Source organism: Miniopterus natalensis, chromosome 2 (genome assembly GCF_054644295.1).
Source record: "Miniopterus natalensis isolate mMinNat1 chromosome 2, mMinNat1.hap1, whole genome shotgun sequence".
NCBI classification, from domain to species: Eukaryota; Metazoa; Chordata; class Mammalia; order Chiroptera; family Miniopteridae; genus Miniopterus; species Miniopterus natalensis.
In genome coordinates, this window is record NC_142082.1 from 96,943,498 (window position 1) to 96,964,252 (window position 20,755).

A 20,755-nucleotide genomic window follows, 5' to 3' on the forward strand; every position below is an offset into this window, starting at 1 on the left:
ATGAAAGAAACAATGATCACAGTCAATTGAAGAGGCAGAAAAACTGCTGTTGATGTGGATAAACGAAAAGCAGTTAGCCAATGACTGCTAGAGGCAGTGATGTGTAAAAAAGTGAAGATGCTGCATGCTGACCTGAAGGACACCCCTATAATGAGTGCTGAAAGGGATTCATTAAAGGCTAGTGGGGGTAGTTGAATAAATTTAAGAAAAGAAGTGTTTTGTTTATAGATTAAACAGTACATTTGACATTTACTGTATATAAGAAATGTTAACGCGGAATCGTTTGGGGCCTGGAATGAATTCAATTTACATTATTTCTAATGGGAAAAAATGATTCTTTTTTCAAACAAATCGCTTCTTGAACAGCCTTCCGAAATGAATTAAGTTCGAGAACCAAGGTTCTACTGCATAAGTATTAAAGCTCTGTCCCTATAGCGTAAGAGAAGTTTGAGACTTTTTAACAATTCCCTAGGTTAGAATGCTGGTGTGGCCTGTCCAAGTACCACAATTTGAGAATAAGTAGGTTAGGGTAAAATCAGAATATTTCCAAGATGGAAATATAGCCTGGCTGGGTGGCTCAGAGGTTAAGCATAGACCTATGATCCAAAAGATCTCAGGTTCCATTCCCAGTCAGGGCATATACCAGGGTTGGGGGGCTCGAACCCAGCAGGGGGCATACAGGAGGCAGCCAATCAATGACTCTCTTATCATTGATGTTTCTATCTCGCTCCCTCTCCTTTCCTCTCCAAACAAAAACACACACACACACACACACACACACACCCACCCACCAGGTACAAAGTTGGAAAAAATAAACTAAAATATACTGAATACTACCTATCCCCGCCGGTGAAGACACTTCACACTCATTCACGGTTTTTTACTTTCTTCATTTTTTATTTCCCATGAGCACCTTACTTTCTATACAAGAACTTACTACACTTTTCAAAATTTTATTTGAAAAACAAACTAAGTTTGCTTTAATCTATCATAGATTCGTTCATAACATTTCCTAATCATTATGATTTTTAAACTTTTAAGAGTTAAGCCCAGCCAGGCCGGGCGTGGCTCAGCAATTGAGTGTTGACCTAGGATTCAGGTGATCGGGATTCGATTCCTGGTCAGGCCACATGGCTGGGTTGCGGGCTCGATCCCCAGTCAGGGGTGTGCAGGAGGCAGCAGATCGATGACACTCTCATCATTGATGTTTCTATTTCTCTCTCTCCCTCTCCTTTCCTCTTTCTGAAGTCAATAAAGGTTTATTTTTTAAAAAAAGTTAACATTTATCTCATATTTCACAATTAAATATTTATAGGTACATGGAAAGCTGTTCCAGAAGCACAAAGATGCATAAAGGAATTCATAGTAGTTTTATACACAGTAAAAAAATTAAAACTAAGAGAAAATGCAGTAAATCATAGTGCATTCTTACAATAAAATATATGCAATAATGCCTAGGCCCTGTATGTATGGTCACAATGTATGCAATTAAGCTAAAAAATCTGAAGAAATTATGCTACTTTGTGGAATAAATCGCCAAGTACAGTAAAAAATGGACAATTTTTTTGTATTTTCCAACTTATACGATTTGTTTACAATGGGAGAGTGAAGTTTTATTAGTAAAAACAAGAACTATGTGTATTCACATTTATGTTACAATGTTTTGCATTTTTACCTCAGTTGTATTTGCTTCCGTTTTTGCAGCTCTTGGTTTCTGAGTTCTTCCAGGCGCCTGAGTTCTTCTTGACGCCTCATTAAATCTATAAAATATTAATTACCAATTAACATTTTAGCTTCCCTTGTGTATTTTTATATCAATGAGCATGTAAACTATTATGAGCAATATACATATTAATTTATTCAAATTCATGCACCTGGTGTCTATTATATCATCTTATAATAAAGGATTATAAGCTATGTAATTAATCAAATTAATATTCTTTCTGGGCCTACTTCTTCATGTGTATGAAAAGAATAATAAAATTCATCCTTTTATTCAGAAATTAAAATAGGTAATTTTTTTTAACATGGGGACGAAAACATACTAAAAAAAGAATAAATGATAGCTGTATTTTCACTTACATCTTTTAAACAAATTAGAATTTTTCAGCAGCAAGTGCAAAGCCCAAAAAGACGCCTTGGGAGACATCAGCAGAGGGCATGTAAGAACCAGACCAGATAAACAGTAAGAATAGTGGTAGGACACTGCATAAAGCCCAGAAAACATCCCTCCCAACACAGTGTAAAATTCCTCCGACACTGAAAGTCACTGTCTTATGAAAGAGGGCAATGAGGAAAGAATTCCTGAAAGAGGAAAAAGGCTTAATACTGAGATGAACAAGATTTTTAAACAAGACAAGCACTCCCACTGTCACTGTACTTGCTATATCAAGAACAAGGGTTCCACAGTAGCATAAGATAACAAAAAGTACATTTGTGCCCGACCGGGAGTGGCTCAGCGGTTGAGCGTCGACCTAGGATCCAGGCGATCAGGGTTCGATTCCCGGTCAGGGCACATGCCCAGGTTGTGGGCTCGATCAACGACTCTCCCGTCATTGATGTTTCTATCTCTCTCTCCCTCTCCTTTCCTCTCTCTGAAATCAATAAAGATATATTAAAAAAAAAAAAAAAAAGTACATCTGTTTCACACATCTGAGGAAGTAACGGATTAACTTTCCAAGTGTTAAAATCTTTATAATATCTTACCAAATTTTGTGTGCATACAAGGATAGACTAAAAGGTACCAAAATATTAAAATATTCTGAATGGCTCAATTGGTTGCTTTTATTTTCCTTGTCTCTCATCATGTTATCTGAATTTCTAAAAATGAACATAAATTATTTCAAGTTTCTTAATAAATCACTACATTCAGAACTTACATAATACTAACAGTTTCAGTTAACTTTCTATGTGACAATAACCCTATCATCATAACCATAACAAGATTGGCATCAAAGCCCTAACAAGGTAAATATTATCCTCCCATCTTAAAGATTGGAAACAATTTGTGCATTATGTCACACACAAAAAAGATTCAGATAGATTATAAATGTGCTCTAACTATTCAGCTATTGCTCAGTTCAACTGGAATACACAGCCAAATCTATCTTTATTCCAAAGCTCGTTCCAAAATGCCAGTATCCCAAACCTGGATAACCAGATGTAACCAGGAAACTTAAAAAATAAAAATTAAAAAACAGATTTTGGGACTCTTCAGAAAAGTCAGTTTTGGTATATGGGATAGGGACCAGGTAATTATAATATGCCCGTTGAGATAACACTTAGCAATCTTAAAGGACATCAAATACGACTACAATTATTTTAAACAGTTACACAATTGTCAACCATAACTAACTGCTCATTAGAATTAATTAAATACCTTTTAACCACAGACCAATTAAATCAAAATGTCTTGGCATGTGGAAAAGACATGTCCTTTTTTTAACCTCCCTAAGATGATTCCATTGTTCAACCAACATTAAGAGTCACACAAAATTACTTTAATGGGAGAAACCTCGTAGGAAATTCTTCAATAAGCCAAGGTATGAAAAATGTCCTACTATCATTAAGTATCCAAGAAAGTCAATCAAGTATACCCTGTAAAAATTTTATCATAGTTTTGTAGGTTAGCTGTTCTTAAATTACAGACTGCCTACCATATATAATTATAAATGTAAAAATATGCATTACAGCCCTGGCTGGTGATGCTCGTTCCATGGTTAGAACGTCAGCCCGTGCACCAAACGGTCTCGGGTTCGATTCCTGATCAAGGGCACATACCGGGGACAACCAATAGATGTCTCCCTCTCACACAGGTATTCCTCTACCCTCCTCCCTCCACTCTCACCCTTCCATTATATCTTTAAAAAAAAAAATCAACTCTCTAAAAACTATCAATGGAAAAAATATCCTCAGGTGAGGATTAACAACAAAATATATATGTGTGCATTACATTTTTGCCCATGAAAAAGTATAAGAAAAGGGCATTAATGTTTGTTTTCTGACAACTGCATCTTCTTCTTTTAAGCTGTGCCAGGTCATAAAGATGCTTTAGCCTCTCGGATCACATTTCCTTACCTATAACTTTGGTATAATAATTAGCTCAAAGGATTGAACAATCCAATTATCAGATAAGTATCAGATATTATCTGATACTAAACAGAGTAATATCAACTTGAAACAAAACTACCATTTTACATTTACACAATTTTTTAAATTGATCTGAGAGAGTAAAAGGGGGGGAAAGAAAAAGAAAAACAAGAAAAACACTGATTTGGTGTTCCACTTATTTATGCATTCATTGGTTCTTTTTTTTAAAATGAGAGGCAGGGCTCTTTATTTTTTTATTTTAAATATATCTTTATTGATTTCAGAGGGAGGGAGGGAGGGAGGACACCAGTGATGAGAGCAGTCATTGATCGGCTGCCTCCTGCACGCCCCCAAATGGGCATTGAGCCTGCAATTCCGGCATGTGCCCTCACCTGGAATCGAACCCACAAACTTGGTGCATAGGGATGCTCTAACCAACTGAGCTAGCCAGCCAGGGCCTAAATTATTTCTTTTAAGTTTTATTAATATCCAAAGTTCCTAAATTTTCACTGAAGTGTATATATCTATACACTGAGACAATAGCAGCCTTCTGGGTGGGGAAATTACTAAAAATATATATAACTAAGTATGTTTTTATCCTCTGATCTAATAAATCACACACTTATAGGAATTTTTCTTAAAAATATAACCAAAAGGTATCCATAGACATGAAGACATCAGCTGCAGTACTACTGATTACTAGAATATATATTTAAATGCTTACCTAACAAATTTAATAATAAAAGAACACAAAATTTTATTGATACTATAAAATTTCAATACATCATAAACATAGATACACAGCGAAAGGGAACAGAAGGGAATATAGACAAACTTAAAGTTCGATTTACTAGAATGTAAGAAACTGTTTTTTCAATTTAATACTCTTCAAGTCATGAAAACTGAATGTATGCTCTCTGAACTACTAAGTCCACTTTCTAGAAATACAAGGATTGAATCTACAGATTGAAAGGACATATCTAGTCCCAAGGAAAGGTTGAAATATTAGGGAACACAACACAACTTGAACACAATAACAGACAGAGAGAAAGATATAATAAAGCAAGTATGATAAAATGTTAACAACAGAATCTAAGCAGTGAACACCTTAATATTCTTTCAAGTTTTTTGTTTAAGATTTCTCGTAACAAAATTTTGAGGGGGAAACATATCCAATTCATATATGGAAGCTTGGCAAAAGGATCACGTCACTTACAAGGGGGCGGGGGGAGGACAGGCTTATTTCAGACTTCCCCACAGAAACATTCAATGCTAGAAGACAATGAGACATGTTACCAAGTACTTAAGAAAGGGCAGGAAAATCCATGAATTTTTACAATTCGAGAGCCAGTTTAAAGTACAAGTACCATAGAGAACTTTACAACATGCAAGAAGTCCAGGAATGTGGTTTCTGAAACCCTTCTTTAAAATATTATGAGGGTAAACATCAGTCAATCAAGTGAGGAACAGAAAAGTCATGCCTCAACCTATTTAAAATAAGGTTAAGATTTATTTATTTTTTTAAATATATCTTTTTTATTTCAGAGAGAGGAAAGGAGGGGGAGAGAGACAGAAACATCAATGATGAGAGAGTCACTGATCAAGCCCACAACCCGGGCATGTGCCCTGACCAGGAATCGAACCCCAATCACCTGGATCCTAGGTCGACGCTCAACTGCTGAGCCATGCCAGGCCGGGCAAAATAAGGTTAAGATTTAAACACATGTAATATTGAAAAGATGGCTGCACCTACCTCCACATTCATTGGAGCATTATTCATACTAGCTAATATATGGGAAAAACCTGAGGTCTGTCAATGGATGACTCGATCAAGATGATGTGGTATAGGGGGCATAAATGGTGAAGAAAGGAGACCTGACTTGGGGTGGTAAATGTACAATATGAAATTATGTATTATAGAACTGTACCCCTGAAACCTATATAACTTTAGTCACCCCAATAAATTCAATAAGATATATATGTGTGTGTGTGTGTGTGTGTATATATATAAAAGATGTGGTATATATGACATACAATGTGGTACATATACATAGACACACACATGCACACCTATATACATATGTACAAAAAGATACACACACACAGGAGTATTATTCAGCCATGAAAAATACATATATCTTAGCAAATATTTTAAATATGTTTTTATTGATTTTAGAGAGAGAAACATAGAGCCTGTAACCCAGGCATATGCCCTGACCAGGAATCAAATTGGTAACCTTCTGGTGCACAGGATGATGCTCAACCAAGCCATACAGGCCAGGGCCATCTTAGCAAATTCCTATAAATGCTGATATCCTGCTATTGAAACAACATGGATGAACCTTGAAGGCATTATGTTCAGTGAAATAAGCCAGAGAAAAACAAACACTGCATGGTGTAACTTATATCTGGAATCTTTAAAAAGTCAAACATAAACAATAGAGTAGAAAAGTGGTTGCAGGGGCTGAGAGGAGGAAATAGGGAGAAGTAGGTTAAAGGGTACAAGCTTTCAGCTAAAAGAAGAGTAAGGTCTGAGGATTTAAACTATAACATGGTGACTACAGTTAGTAACACAGTATTATATAATTGAAAGCTGGTTAAAAAGAACAGAACTTAAATGTCCTCATACACATAAAAAAGATAAATAAAACCAGCTTTACATTTAAAAAACATTAAGTCAATGTGATAAATCCAGACAAATTGGAAGCAAAATTAATAAAACTTAAGGGGAAAAGAGAAAGGAACTGAATATACCTATTTTCTTGTTCTTTTTTCCTTTGATAACCAGAAACAAAAAGATGTAATTTAAAGGAAATAAATGTACTTCTATTAGTTGATTTATCAGTACAAAGGCATACATAAATAATAACATAAAGGGATTTGGATCTAGAAAGGACTAAACAAACCTCAGTAATTATTAAAAGTACTGGTGTGTCTGATAAGAATCGACATTTACAAAAATTTGCTAAGATGTACATAAATATTCACTGCAGCACTGCTTTCTCTAACAAAATGGAAAGAGAACTAAATGTCAATCAGGAGAGGATGAGCCAAATTAATTACAGTCATTTAACAGAATATAGTGCAGCTATTTAAAAAAGGAGACAGATTAAGATATACATACTTATGTAGAGAGTACAATAAGCAAGGTGCAGAAAGAGATAAACGTGTTTTTGTTGTTGTTAAATACACACCTCTACCAAGATATGAAAGATTTTTTTCATTAAAAGATACAAAAGAAACAAATACAGAAGAAACAGTGATTCCCACAGAAAACAGAAGGTGGGGCAAGGGAGGGGGGACTTTTTCTGCACTGTTTGAGCTTTCTCCTTCTATAGTAGGTCAACTGGAGAGTCCTGTGTTTCCACAGAGCCAGAAAACTAAGATTACCTAAAGTCCTTCCCCCACCTGAACATACACTTAAAAATGCTAGATAAAATATATAATAAATGTAGAACAAAAAAATTGTAAATTTTTAAAAAACTAACACTGAGACACATTTATCACCTGCAGAGCTTTGCTGAAACAAATACGAGGTGTACTTCAGCAAAAGAAAATCCAGAAGCACAGAGTGGAAAACATTAAGCAATGTGTTTTTCTAATATTATAAACCAAAATATTGTTAACTGGGGTTATAAATAAATACCAAAAAAAGCAATAAATTAAAAGCTCATGGGAAATAACTTTGCAAAATTATTCTCCAGAGGTCTAAATGCCCTTGGGGTGAGGTTGTAAGAGCTCACAAGATCTCCATGACACCTAAAAAATTCGTATTGTTCTTTGTCATCACTATGTCCTTAGTACCTCAGACAGCATCTCCTACAACTAACATTAAATGTGCTGAAGTAATGACTTATACTACTGTCAGTAGCAGCAACAAAATATCTTTTAATGCTTTCACTTGTTATTTACTAGCCATGCCATGATTGTAGATAGTGGAAAAATAAAGTGGCAAAGGGCCTAACAGTCTATGAGCAGAGAGCAATTCATATGGATGGAAGCACTAGGGCCTAGTAAATGAAGTTTTTAAAATTTCTCAGCTGATTCTGATGTGTAACCAAATTTTAAAACCACAAAACCACAAGACTGGATGAACTTAAAGCTTTCTCTTCCAGCTCTAACCAGCCAATGATTCTTGACTTTATCTGAGGTAACAGTTATCAAATTTTCTCCAAAAAACTTTATCTTTAAACATTCATGATATGAATGAGTTCAGTTTTATTAGAAAACTTAAAAGAACAGCTAGGTTTAGGGTACAAATTAAAAGAAATGTCTGACTAGTTTCTATTTTTTGATCTGGATTTTAATTTATTTGGCATCTGAAAAGTTATTCAGTGACTTAATCATAACTGCTCAATAAACATTTTCTGACTAGGAGGAGATGGATGGACAAGATTTTTATTCTAAAGGAAATGAGAAATCTACCAAAAGGATTTAGAGTTTGAGTGTTGATCAAATTTTCACCTTTCAAATAAATATTGTCTCTAGTATTTTTTTAAAAATGGCTTATAGGACAATGGCAAAAAGTCCAATAAGAAAGCTACTGCAGAAATCCAGGAAAGCATCTTTGGGGCCCTGATCTCTGGGGGAAGCCAAGAGAAGGTAGGTAAATATTTAGAGAAATGTTAAAAAACCAAAAAGATTTAAGAGAAAGATAACAGAAAGAAATTGGGTGCTTATTTTAATACAAAACTATTACAGATAGTGGAAAAGATGAGTGATAGGGAGAACCAGGAAAGATTATTTGGAGGCCCGGCCGGGTGTGGCTCAGCGGTTGAGCATCGACCTCCAAGTGATCGGGGTTCAATTCCTGGTCAGGGCACATGCCCGGGTCGCGGGCTCGATCCCCAGTCAGGGGCATGCAGGAGGCAGCTGATCAATGACTCTCTCATCATTGATGTTTCTATCTCATCTCTCTCTCTCCCTCTCCTTTCCTCTCTCTGAAATTAATAAAGATATATTTTTAAAAAAAAAAGATTATTTGGAGAGTTAAAGAACAAAAAAAAGCAGGAGGATAGAGAAATAATAAAGATATTTATACTTATGAAAAGAAACCTAGATCTCTCTCTCTGCCCCGTCTTCTCTCTCTGAAAAGCAATGGGAAAAAACATCCTTGGATCAGGATTAAAAAAAAGAAACCTAGTAAGAGGAAAGGGGACAAGAAGCGAGCTTCTAATATAGATTTAAACATCTTGTCATGTTGTTAGGTATTTGATCAGTAAATCTGAGAGTAAAATATCACCTGTTATATCTGCTCTTAGAAATTCAGTTAGCTGTCTCAGGTGTTTAAAATTTCTTCCCAATTACTAAGAATTTAGTCTTCTTGAATCACCATATCCACCAGCACACATGAATCTTTATCTCTGCCAAAGAATATCCATTTGTAATCTTTTACATGTAGTAATAATCTTCAACAGCCAGCATTTGTCCTAATTCTTTCCACCAAAAAAAATTCTGATGTGTGTGACTTTATGCCATTATCTACATATCAAAAATTATCTACCATGCTGCTTTTTTTGCCAGCAGAATCACATACTTGCTACAGGCAAAATTTAACCACCTTAATTACTTCCAACAACACTACTTGTGTAGAGAAAACTTTTTTTTACAAGGATGCTCTCTCGGAAAAGGGCTAATTTTGCTTCTAATACGTTGAGTTCCGACTGTCTCTAAATTCCTGAGTGGCAACTTAAAAAGTAACAGATGCCAGTGGGAACTATAAATAAACCTCAAGGAAAAAAAATCATAACCCATCTACAGGAACCCACCTTACCTTGTCTCATCAGCATCAACTGGTGCTCATGCCTGGCTGCTTCCATTTCTGCCTCCAGCTTCTCTTTGGCTTCTCTGATGTTTCTGTCAACCTGCTCACGCTGCTGCTTCTCCATTTCATCGAGAGCCTTCCATCTAGATGCATACTCAAATTCAAATGTCCCAGGCTGAGCAAAACGTGGTGGCTGTTCTCTTTCCCTAAGTTTACATTTAAAAACATACAGAAATGTATGTTTAAAAGGTAAAACTAACAACTAAAAATAAAAAGACTACACTGAACACCTACAGTGTTCATGGTACTGTGTCAGGCAAGTACTCTACATGAATTGCCTCATGGCAATACTGTGATATGAATTTTAACAAAACTGAGTTTGAGAAACTGCCCAAGAATGCCTAACTAATAAATAAGTAATAGAACCAGAATTCAAACCTAGGCAATCGGACGCTACAACCTGTACTCCCCTAATTATCACCTATAATAAGGCCTTTCTGGTATTTGTCAAACAAACAATTTTACATAACGCAATGTGCAACATTATGAATCAAGTGTATCCTAAATTAATTGTCTGAAATCAATTTTTTTCCCCTGTAAGTAGTAACTTTTAGGGACAGTAGTAAAAGCAGTTAAGTATTAAATTTTATGTGTCAGCTTAACTGGCCAGGCCAAAAAATAAATAACTTACTACAATTGTAGTTATTTGTTCAATACTTGTTTTCCTTGCTATACTGGGAACTCAATAATGACATGAAACATCTGTTAACAGCTGTACCTCAAATACCCACCACAGTATCTGGCACACTGCATACATTTATTGTTTACTGAATAAATGATGAGCAAAAAAATGACCTAAACTTAAAAAAATTTAAAAATCCTATGAATGAATATACCTGAAATTCAAAGAAACTCAATTATATCTGCCTATCATAGCTTCTATTAAAAAGTACTGATAAGACACAATCCCCACCCTACCAATGAAAGTATAGAAGCCTTGCATTCATAAATTTTAACTTCTATTAAGGGGTGGGGAGAAGATAGGTGGGTGGCTGCGACAATGCAGGGAGATAAACACGGAAGCTGTCACAAAGAAAAAGATGCAGTGACAAGAAACATTTTCAAGGATCTTCAGAGGAATATAAGGGAAATCAAAATTAACCATGATCTAGGTAGTCTAACCCTAAAACAGATTTTAATTTTGTTCTTTTTAAAGCACTAAGAAAGGAATAGGAGGATCTACCACCCACTAATTTTTCTGAAAGAATTATTAGTTCCTAAGTCAGACACTATAATAAAAAATCTTAAAAATTCTTCCTTCTCCCAAAGGAAACACTTTTGAAGCAAAATGGATTTGGGGAGTTAGAAATGAATTTGAATGGTGGCTCGTATGCTTTGTGAACATTCCATCTGAGCATAACTCATTAGTAGTAAAACTGGGAATATAATGAGATCCTATAGGTTTGCTGGGATAACTGAATCAATATAAATAAATAATACCCATAATTCCATTTCTTATATCACCCTTATAATTCCAGTTCTCTAACTCCTGAATCCAAAAGCATATACTATTTTAAATTTGTAGTAATAAGGTATAACCAGAAAAAAAGGTCAAGAGAATAAGATGTCATTATAAGTCTTTGAAAAATAGCATTTTAAGAGATTTAAATGGTTACAAATTACAACTAATTAGTACTGATCCTTCTTTCCTGGAATAATTTTTTCCCTTGCTTTCAGGACACTCTGCCAGCTGTCCTCCCTACTCCAATGACTGCTCTCACTCTTCACCGATTCCTTCTGATCTGGAATATTCCAGGGTTCAGTCCTTTGATACAGTTTTCGATCACATGAGATAACTCTAGTCCAGTAAGCTCATCTAAAATCCAGATGAAAATTCAACTACTGACTTGACATTCCACCTGAATGTTCAAAAGCCATCTCAAACTTAGCATGTCCAAAACAGAGTTCCTGATCTTCCTGCCCCAATCTGCTCCTCCCTACAGGATTCTCCAAATCAGTCATTAGCAATTTCCATACTTCCAGTTACTAAGGCCAAAAATCTTACAATCATCCTTTGAACTGTGTCTCCCATATGCCCATAATCATCAGCAAAATCCAAAGTCTATTTTCAAATTATACCCAGAATCTGACTACTTCTCACCATCACCATTTTGAGTACTACTCCATGTTTGCAGGATCCTGCAACTTCTCTCTCCAACTCCACTCTTGGCCCTTTATAATCTCTTAAAACATAGCCAGAAAGCTCCTGTTAAACTTAAGTCACTACTCTGCTCCTTCCTTTTTCATAAAATACAAAAGGCAAAGTCAGCTCAACAGCCTCCCACTATGTCCTCTCTCTACCTCATCCATATTATTTCCCCCTTACTCACTATGCTTCAGCTGAACCAACATCTTTACTGTTACTGCAACATGCCAGACAGAGAGTCCTCTCTAGGGGCTGTTTCAGTTACTATTCCCTCTGTTGAAACCATCATCCTTTACTCCACCGCACTTCTGCAAGCTGGATGGCCAGCTTCTCCCCACTCCCACCCTCCTCTTCAAGCTGTCACCTTGAAATATCACGGTTTCAGGTAGGCTTTCTTAAGCACATGTAGAAGAGCCACACTCACCCTGGCTGGTGTGGTTCAGTGGTTAGAGTGTAGGCCCACTCACTGAAGGGTCACAATCCTCAGGGCACATGTGGGAGGCAACCAATAGATGTACCTCTCTCACACTGATGTCTCTCTCCCCCACCCTTTCACCCTCATTTCCTCAGGTGAAGATTAACCAAAAAAAGGGGCAACATTCTTCTGTTCCCCATCACCCACTTTTCCCAGTCTTTCACCATATCTGTTTTACTTATATTATTGTTTACCCACTTTACCACCCCACATAGCATGAATTTCTAGTCTGTTTTGTTCTCTGATACATCTTCAGCTCTAGGCATATAGCAATTACTCCTATTTGTCATTTGAATCAACTGAAAGGAAAAACATTTACACTAAAATCAAATAATGCTAATTAAAATAATTTGCATAAAATACCATTTTGAACAGACTATCAAATCTTAAAATCCTAACATCCATTTATAAAGATGAAGAAAAATACTTTTATACACACACCTATGAGTATATATTGATATAAAATTCCTGAACAACCATTTGCCAGTATCAACCAACTTTAAATATGCATACCCTTTGCTCTAAGCCTTTATAGCTCACTTTAAGTGGTTCTTTATTTTTTATTTTTTAAAGTTTTTATTGATTTCAGAGAGGAAGGGAGAAAGAGAGAGAGAATCATCAATGATGAGAGAGATTCACTGATCGGCTGCCTCCTGCACGCCCCCTACTGGGGATCAAGCCTGAAACCAGGCATGTGCCCTGACCAGGAATGGAACCACAATCTCCTGGTTCGTGGGTTGACACTCAACCAGTAAGCCGGGCTTTTGTGTTTGTTTGTTTTTTAAAGTATTTTTTAATTGATTTTAAAGAGAGGAAGAACAAGGGAGAAAAAAATTGATGTCAAACATCAATTGGTGGCCTCTCATATAAACCCACTGGGGATCAAACCAGCAAACTGGGAATTGACCTGGTGACCTTTTGGTGCACAGGATGAAGCTCAACCAACTGAACCACACTGGCCAGGGAGCTTTTTTGTTGTTCTTATTTTCTATTCTTTGGTTCATTATTTATCATATATCTCCACCACCAGAATTGTAAGCATCATGAGGGCAAAAACAGTGCAAAGTTGCACTGGTAGCACCTAGAACAGTGCCTGGCACAAAGGCATTCCAATATTTGTTCAATTCCTGTTACAGTTTTATTTATTATAATAAACAAGTGAATGGTTAAAATATATTCATACAGACAAATTACATAAAAAGTTGTTTCATACTGAGTGAAAAGCAAGTGGTAAAATAATATACAACATTTTGAAAATAGCCTAATATTCTTTTTTATCATTAACAAGAAATAAAACTGTGCCAAGTTATATATCTAGAACCTCCCCCATTCTACCTCCCTAAAAAAGTATCCTTTTTAACTTATAATATACCTGAAGCATACTAATTAAAGAATATTTTCATATATCTAGAATTCATAGTTTCTCTAGCATAAATAATACTGCCAGTCTCCTACCTAACTACCCACCTCTGCCTATTATAAAAGCAGAGACTTTTCTAAGTATTAAGTTAATGTTTTACCCATATACAAAGAAAACTAGCATTCCACGTAGACCAGGCCACTCTAATAACCAGATTATATGACTAAACAGAATACCTTATAATACAACAATACCTGAAAACAAATGTGATATAATAAATAACTTTGATGGCACACACCAAAAATATCTTTACTAACAAAATCTTACTTATGATATTGTTGCGTTTTCTGCATTAGCTTCTCTGGCAAGCCATCTTCATCATCAAACTGCTCCATTGGCTCCACAATGACTGGACGTGGGGTCCTGGACAGGTAAAAAGCATTAATAAGGATTAATACAGTGCCTAGAATAAACATTCTCCTAGCAATTTTTTATAATTCCAAGATATATACTTGGAAACTGTCTCTCAAGACAAATTTATCACATATACTAATAAAATCAGTCAATTACCATTTCCTGTGCCAGAAACAGATGAACAGCAAAGTCAGACAAAGATGAATGCTTGTTTCTAGAGCAGTCTATTCAAGATGACGGAAAAGTAAACCATAAACATTTGTAATCACTGTAGGTAACCTTTATAAAGTACAAAGGATAAAAATGAGCACCTAACTCATGTTTTATGTATGTGGAGTCATGTTCCCATGTCCCACGACCTCAAATTCCCATCTCTGCTCACCTCCCATAGCCTCTGTCTAACCAGTCTTGTTCAGAAAGTCTTTCTAAAACCTAGAGTGAGACCTAAAAGATATCACCCAGGCAAAAGGGAAGGAGGGGGGTCAGAAGATACAACATATTCAAGGAGCAAACTGAGGGGACAAGGGAGTAAAAAAGATGAGAAAATAATGTAAAGCGTAATTGAAAAAATTTTTTTTGCCTTGGCCAGTGAGGCTCAGTTGGTTGGAGAGTCGTTCCATGCACCTAAGAGTCACAGGTTCGATTCCCAGTCAGAGCACATACCCAAGTTTCGGGTTCAATCCCTGGTCAGGTGTGCATACAGGAGGCAACCAATCAATGTGTCTCACAAAGATGTTTCTTCTCTCCCTCCCTCTCCCTTCATCTCTCTCTAAAATCAATGGAAAAATATCCTCAGGTGAGGATTAAAAAAAGGAAAAGAAAAAAAATCTTTTAATTAAAAAGAGTGGAAGATGAAAGATATGGCTTGGGAACCTTCCTTCTTTAGCATTTTCCTAAGTAAAATAGGAGAAAGAGAGAGCTCATTGGGGAAAGATCAAAAAAAGAAGCGTAAGTGAAGTGGATGATATATATACTAATATTAAATTTTTCCTTTCCTATCAATCTCTCACCATGCAAGCAATAGTGAAACCTACTTGGCCCTGGCCGGGTAGCTCAATTGGTTACAGCATTGTCCCAACATCTCAAGGTTGCAGGTTTGATCCTGGGTCAGGGCACATACAAGAATCAACCAATGAATTCATAAATAATTGGAACAACAAATTAATGTTTCTCTCTCTCTCTCAAATCAATTAAGAAAAACAACCACCTATTTATACTGCCTCTGAACAGAGAAGCTTCAGAGAGAAACCACTAACTTTTGAGGTGTTAACAGAGGAGCTAAAGAAATGAAGGGGCTTTCTGGATTCCAAATATATCCCTTTACAATTAACACAGACTTTAAAATCTAAACTGTAGGGGGAAAAAGATATAAAAACATTCCTCGGATAGTGAAGACATTTTAGAGAGAATAAGAATTAAAAGCCAAGTGTGAAATGCCTTGGGGTAATGGAGACAATGAGAATATAGGGTGTCCCCAAAAAATGTATACACATTTTAACAGCTGATAGCTCAACTGACTTTTCTTTCTTTTCAGAGTTAACCCATTGGAATTAATAATTATTCAAAGTGGCCCAGCAGGCATGGCTCAGCAGTTGAGCACAGACCTATGACCAGGAGACTGCAGTTCGTTCCCGGTTAGGGCACATGCTCAAGTTGCAGGCTTAATCCTCAGTGGGGGACATGCAGGCGGTAGCCGATCAATGACTCCCTCATCATTGATGTTTCTCTCTCTCTCTTCCTCTCTCTGAAATCAATAAAGATATATTTTAAAAGTAATAATAATTATTATTATTATTCAAAGTGTATATACATTTTTGGGGACACCCTGTATAAAAACCTAGTATAAATTGAGTGGGAACCCAAAAGGGCCTCAATTTCCAGAATAAGACAACCTCATATCCAACATGTAACAATGGAGACATAATGGATTAGTAAATACAGCCTCAAAGAGTACATGAAACCAATGAAGTATGAAAAAGTAGCTGAAAGTTCCTAAGCCCACCCAACCCATGGGAGGATGTGGTACTTTTAAAAGGGCCCAAAGGGGCCAAAGGACAAAATGAAGATGCACTGCATAGATCTTTACTCAATGGAAGCCATGGCAGGACCACAAACATCAGAACAGTAATAAGACCAAATAAGAACACCTGAACAGAGGCAGAACGCAAGGACAGAAAACTTAATACCATAAAGTCACCACCACCCAAGAGAAAAATCAAGGAAACTCAAGAAGGAAAATGTACTCAGCAGATCATTTGTCACAGAGAACATGACAATATTTGGAACTGACAACATTAATTTGGTGAAGTCAAGTAAATGAACAAAATTAGAGAATGACATCTCTATTATACTCTCAAATAATGTCATAAGTATAAAATTTCAATTTTCAGCATATGAATATAGCCCACTAGACACTCTTAAACAAGGAGGGGGGTTTACAGCCCTCTGGGAGAGAACTTGACCAATACATACAAAAGTTATACATTTATTCCTTGTTCCAGAAATTACATTTCTAAAGCAATAAATGAGTGAGTAAAGATCAGTCACAACCAGTCTTCACATTACATAACACAAAAAGGCCATGTGTGGTATACAGGGATGTTCTTAAGGGACTGTGTCTTATTCGTTGTTTATTGTGATATATGCTAAAATGTGAACATTTATGGTTTCATTGTATGTACCACTCCCTGTAGAAGCTCCCTTTGTCCATTATCTCACCCCTCTCGATTATTTCACTTTGATTTTTAGGTGTTAACAAGAGTTTTTTAAAACCTAACTTATAATGTTAATAGGTGTAATTACTAAATTTACTCTTTACAAATGTAGGCCCTGGAGGGTATGGCTTGGTTGGTTGAGTGTCGATCGTTCACCAAGAGGTTGCTTGCTGGTTTGACTCCCAGTCAGGGCACATGCCCAGGTTTCGGGCTTGATCCTCAGTTAGGGGCAGCATACAGGAGGCAGCCAATCATAGATGTTTCTCTCCCTTCCTTTCTCTCTCAAATCAATAAAAATAAGTTTTTTTTTTAATGTAGGTAATTATTATATAAAAAAAAAGACTGAAAGGAAACAAAATGGTCAACCATAATGTTGAATCTGGAGTTACCTGTGGGGTTTTTTCTTCTCACCTTGCCCTTAGATTAATCATGTTTTATTGTAAAGCTGATAAATGTTCCATTACAGAAAAATGTAACAATATAGTAAGTTTAATTGAAGAAAGTTCTGTGAAATCCCATTACTTGAAGATCACTGATTATGTTTCATAAACATGTCTTCAGATTTACCGTTCTGCTAGATATACATAATTTTACATAAAATGAATCACCTATACGTGCTTTCTTCAAACATCCTGCATCACTCAATATAAAATGGCACTGTTTCAGGTGTATGCATGTACCATAATTATTTAACCATACCAGTTTATGTACATTGAAAGTTTCCATGTTTTTTTCTGTAATGATACATAATATGAATATATTTGTGACTATCTTTCCTCACTGTGAGAAAGGTGGAATACACAGTATTAAAAGCACGGTGACTTAAAAGATACAACATTTTGTGCATGCAATTAAAAAAGGAAAGAATTATATAATGATAAATTTCATTACTAAATCATCCTTGCAAACATACACCATCTTGCAGGATTTTTTTCATTTTACTATTTTTAACATAGTTGAGATTAAAGAGTAATAAAATTCCCACGACGGTGAAATATAAATGCTTTGACCTGATGTTACCTTAGACTTAAAAAATGACCAAATGGACCCATATGGTACCTTTAAGAAAAAAATTTCAGTTTATTCTAAATTTTCTTTTTGTTCTTTTGAAGACCTCTAAGAAGTAGTAAAATATCAATCCTTATGAATAATTAGGACTGCTCATAAAAGAAGGTAAAAAACTAAAACTGGACCCATTGACAATGATAATATATCAAGAGTTAAAGAGCACTTTGCTAGAAAGGTAGCAATTTATACTTCCACCACCAGCAGGTACATCTAGAAAACTATTGTATTTCCAATATATAAAGAAAAGAAATATTATACTGACTTTATTAGAAATATTTTTTCTGAATCTAAAAGATATGTGATGAAGAAAATAAAATGTCTTTTAAATATGAGTACAAAATAGGAAAAGTATAAAAAATTAACAGAACACTCATGAACAACAGAGTTAACAAAGTAGGCTTGAAACTGCTATCCCACCACCCTAACTGACCCAGGCTGGTTTGCTGTGCCAATACTGTGCAATCTGGTTTATGTTGAGCATAAACCTTCTGAGTTTGTACCCTTCTGAGATTTTGGTATTTGCCAGGTATAAGGTAACCAACGAAACTGACATTCTACCCTCCTCACCCCCCTAGGGGCAGCTGATCTTCCCCCTAGTAGTTTTAACACTTCATTTCTGTTATCTCAACTAGTTGTTGGAGGAGGTAGTCCTACGTGACTCAACAGCAAAGGACTCCGGAAAGCTTACACCTAGTTTCCTCCAGACTTCACCCCACATGCATTTTGCCTCTGCTGATTTTGTTCCATCTTCTTTCACTGTAACAAATCTTGGTCAGAAGACTATATTGCTGAGGCATGAGTCCTTCTAGAGAACCACCAAACCTTGAGAGAAATACTGATGTGAGAATCATTAATCATATGGGTTCCCTCCCACATGTGCCCCAACCAGGGATCAAACTCACAACCTTCTGGTGTACTGGACAATGCCCCAACCAACTGAGCCACCCAGCCAGGGCTGACATATTCACGTTTTTATTTTCAGTCTTTTTATCTAGTCAGTTTATTAACACAAATTTTGATCACAGCAAACATCTACTATTGTGTCCTTTCTTTTCTTACTTGCTAAATTAATGTTTGATTTATAGAAGAACAAGTTTTAGAGCAGTTGTTAGACAGTCTATGTGCATACCAAATGCTCTGCCATAAACAAATGTGGAGTTTGTAATTTGTTTAGTTTTATTTGTATTTCCTACTAAGATATAATTCATACCATAAAATGTGCCCTTTTAAAGTGTTTTTTTAGTATGTGCAACCATCATCATAGTATAATTCCAGAACATTTTTATCACCCGAAAAAGAAAGCCCGAGCTCATTAGCTGTCAACTCCCCATTCCCCTTGCCCTGAGCCTCTATGGTTTATACCACCATTAAAAAAATTATTTTGAGTGTTGCATTTTCTGGTGTTATAAAATATTCTTACCAAAATAACTACACACTAATCCACTTTAAGTATAACCCACTTAACCAATTCTCTATTAAGAAATTTAGATTTGACCAATATTGTGTTATTGGAAATAAAATGATAAACCAGATATAAAATGATACACCAAACCTCTCAAGTCAAAATATTTCAAGTACACCTCTATTATATAAGAGTCAAGGAATCTTAAGGTTTTTATAACCAATACCTAAATCCCTTCCAAAAACAAAATGACCAATTTCCATTAGCACCAGGAGTTATAAATACATCAGGTGACTTCACATTCATTTTTAAATCTTTACCAACATAATCAATTAAAAAAAAGTTTGTCTTGCCCAGCTGGTGTGGCTTATTGGTTGATCAAGGTTTGATTCCCAGTCAGGGCACATGCCTGGGTTGCAGGCTCAGTTCCCAGTAGGGGTCAAGCAGGAGGCAAGCTGATCAATGACTCATCACTGATGTTTCTCTCCCTCTCCCTCTACCTTCCTCTCTTTGAAATCAATAAAGATATATATATTTTTTAAAGTCTATCTTTCTTTAATTACTAATAAAAAGTGATTTTAACACATTGTATGCGGGAAACGTATTTATACGTTTTACGTTGACTGGTAGTAGAGCGCGCGATAAAAATTACCAGCAAACAATGTATTAATATCTAGCCACATGCCCTGGCCTGTGTGGCTCCATGGGCAGCCTAATGGGTCTCAGGTACAATTCCTGGTCAAGGGCACACACCTGGGTTGCAGGTTCAATCCCTGGCCCCGGTCGGGACTCATGAAGGAGGCAATCAATTGGTGTGTCTCTCACATTGATGTTTCTCTCTCTCTCCCTCTCTCTCTCCCCCTCCCTCCCCTTCCTCTGTCTAAAAATCAACGGAAAAAAGTATCCTCGGATGAGAACAAAAAAATAAAAAATAAAGTAAATAAATCAATGGAAAAATATCCTCGGGTGAGGATTAAAAACAAACAAACAAAGAACAAACTTAGCCACAACTGTCTCTCTCCTGAGTTAAAAAAAAGCACTAGAAATATAACTTAGAAGTTGAAAGAGAATAGGAAGTAAAATTCTTCCTCAAAAAGAACAAAAGTGAAAGAAATATTTAGCAGAGTAATGCTATAACAAGGATTTGAGCCACACTGATAGTTAAAACGGAAAAGAGATTAGCTTTACAATTCAACTTACACTCCTGGATTCTTGACTTAACAACTATTAAGTTTAGGTTACCAATGTTCAATTAGTTTAAAA

General features: G+C 35.9%; 1 protein-coding gene across 1 annotated transcript in view; it reads right to left on the reverse strand.

Moving 5' to 3' along the window:
• The window catches only part of PSPC1 (paraspeckle component 1), a 77,904-nt gene that overhangs the window by 41,612 nt on the left and 15,537 nt on the right, over positions 1 to 20,755 (reverse strand). Inside the window, exons 3-5 of the mRNA XM_087814425.1 lie at positions 14,222 to 14,317; positions 9,863 to 10,059; positions 1,676 to 1,760 (exon numbers count right to left, since the gene is read on the reverse strand). Of these exons, the coding sequence (XP_087670551.1) occupies positions 1,676 to 1,760; positions 9,863 to 10,059; positions 14,222 to 14,317 (378 nt within the window). The remainder of the gene's footprint in view (positions 1 to 1,675; positions 1,761 to 9,862; positions 10,060 to 14,221; positions 14,318 to 20,755) is intronic.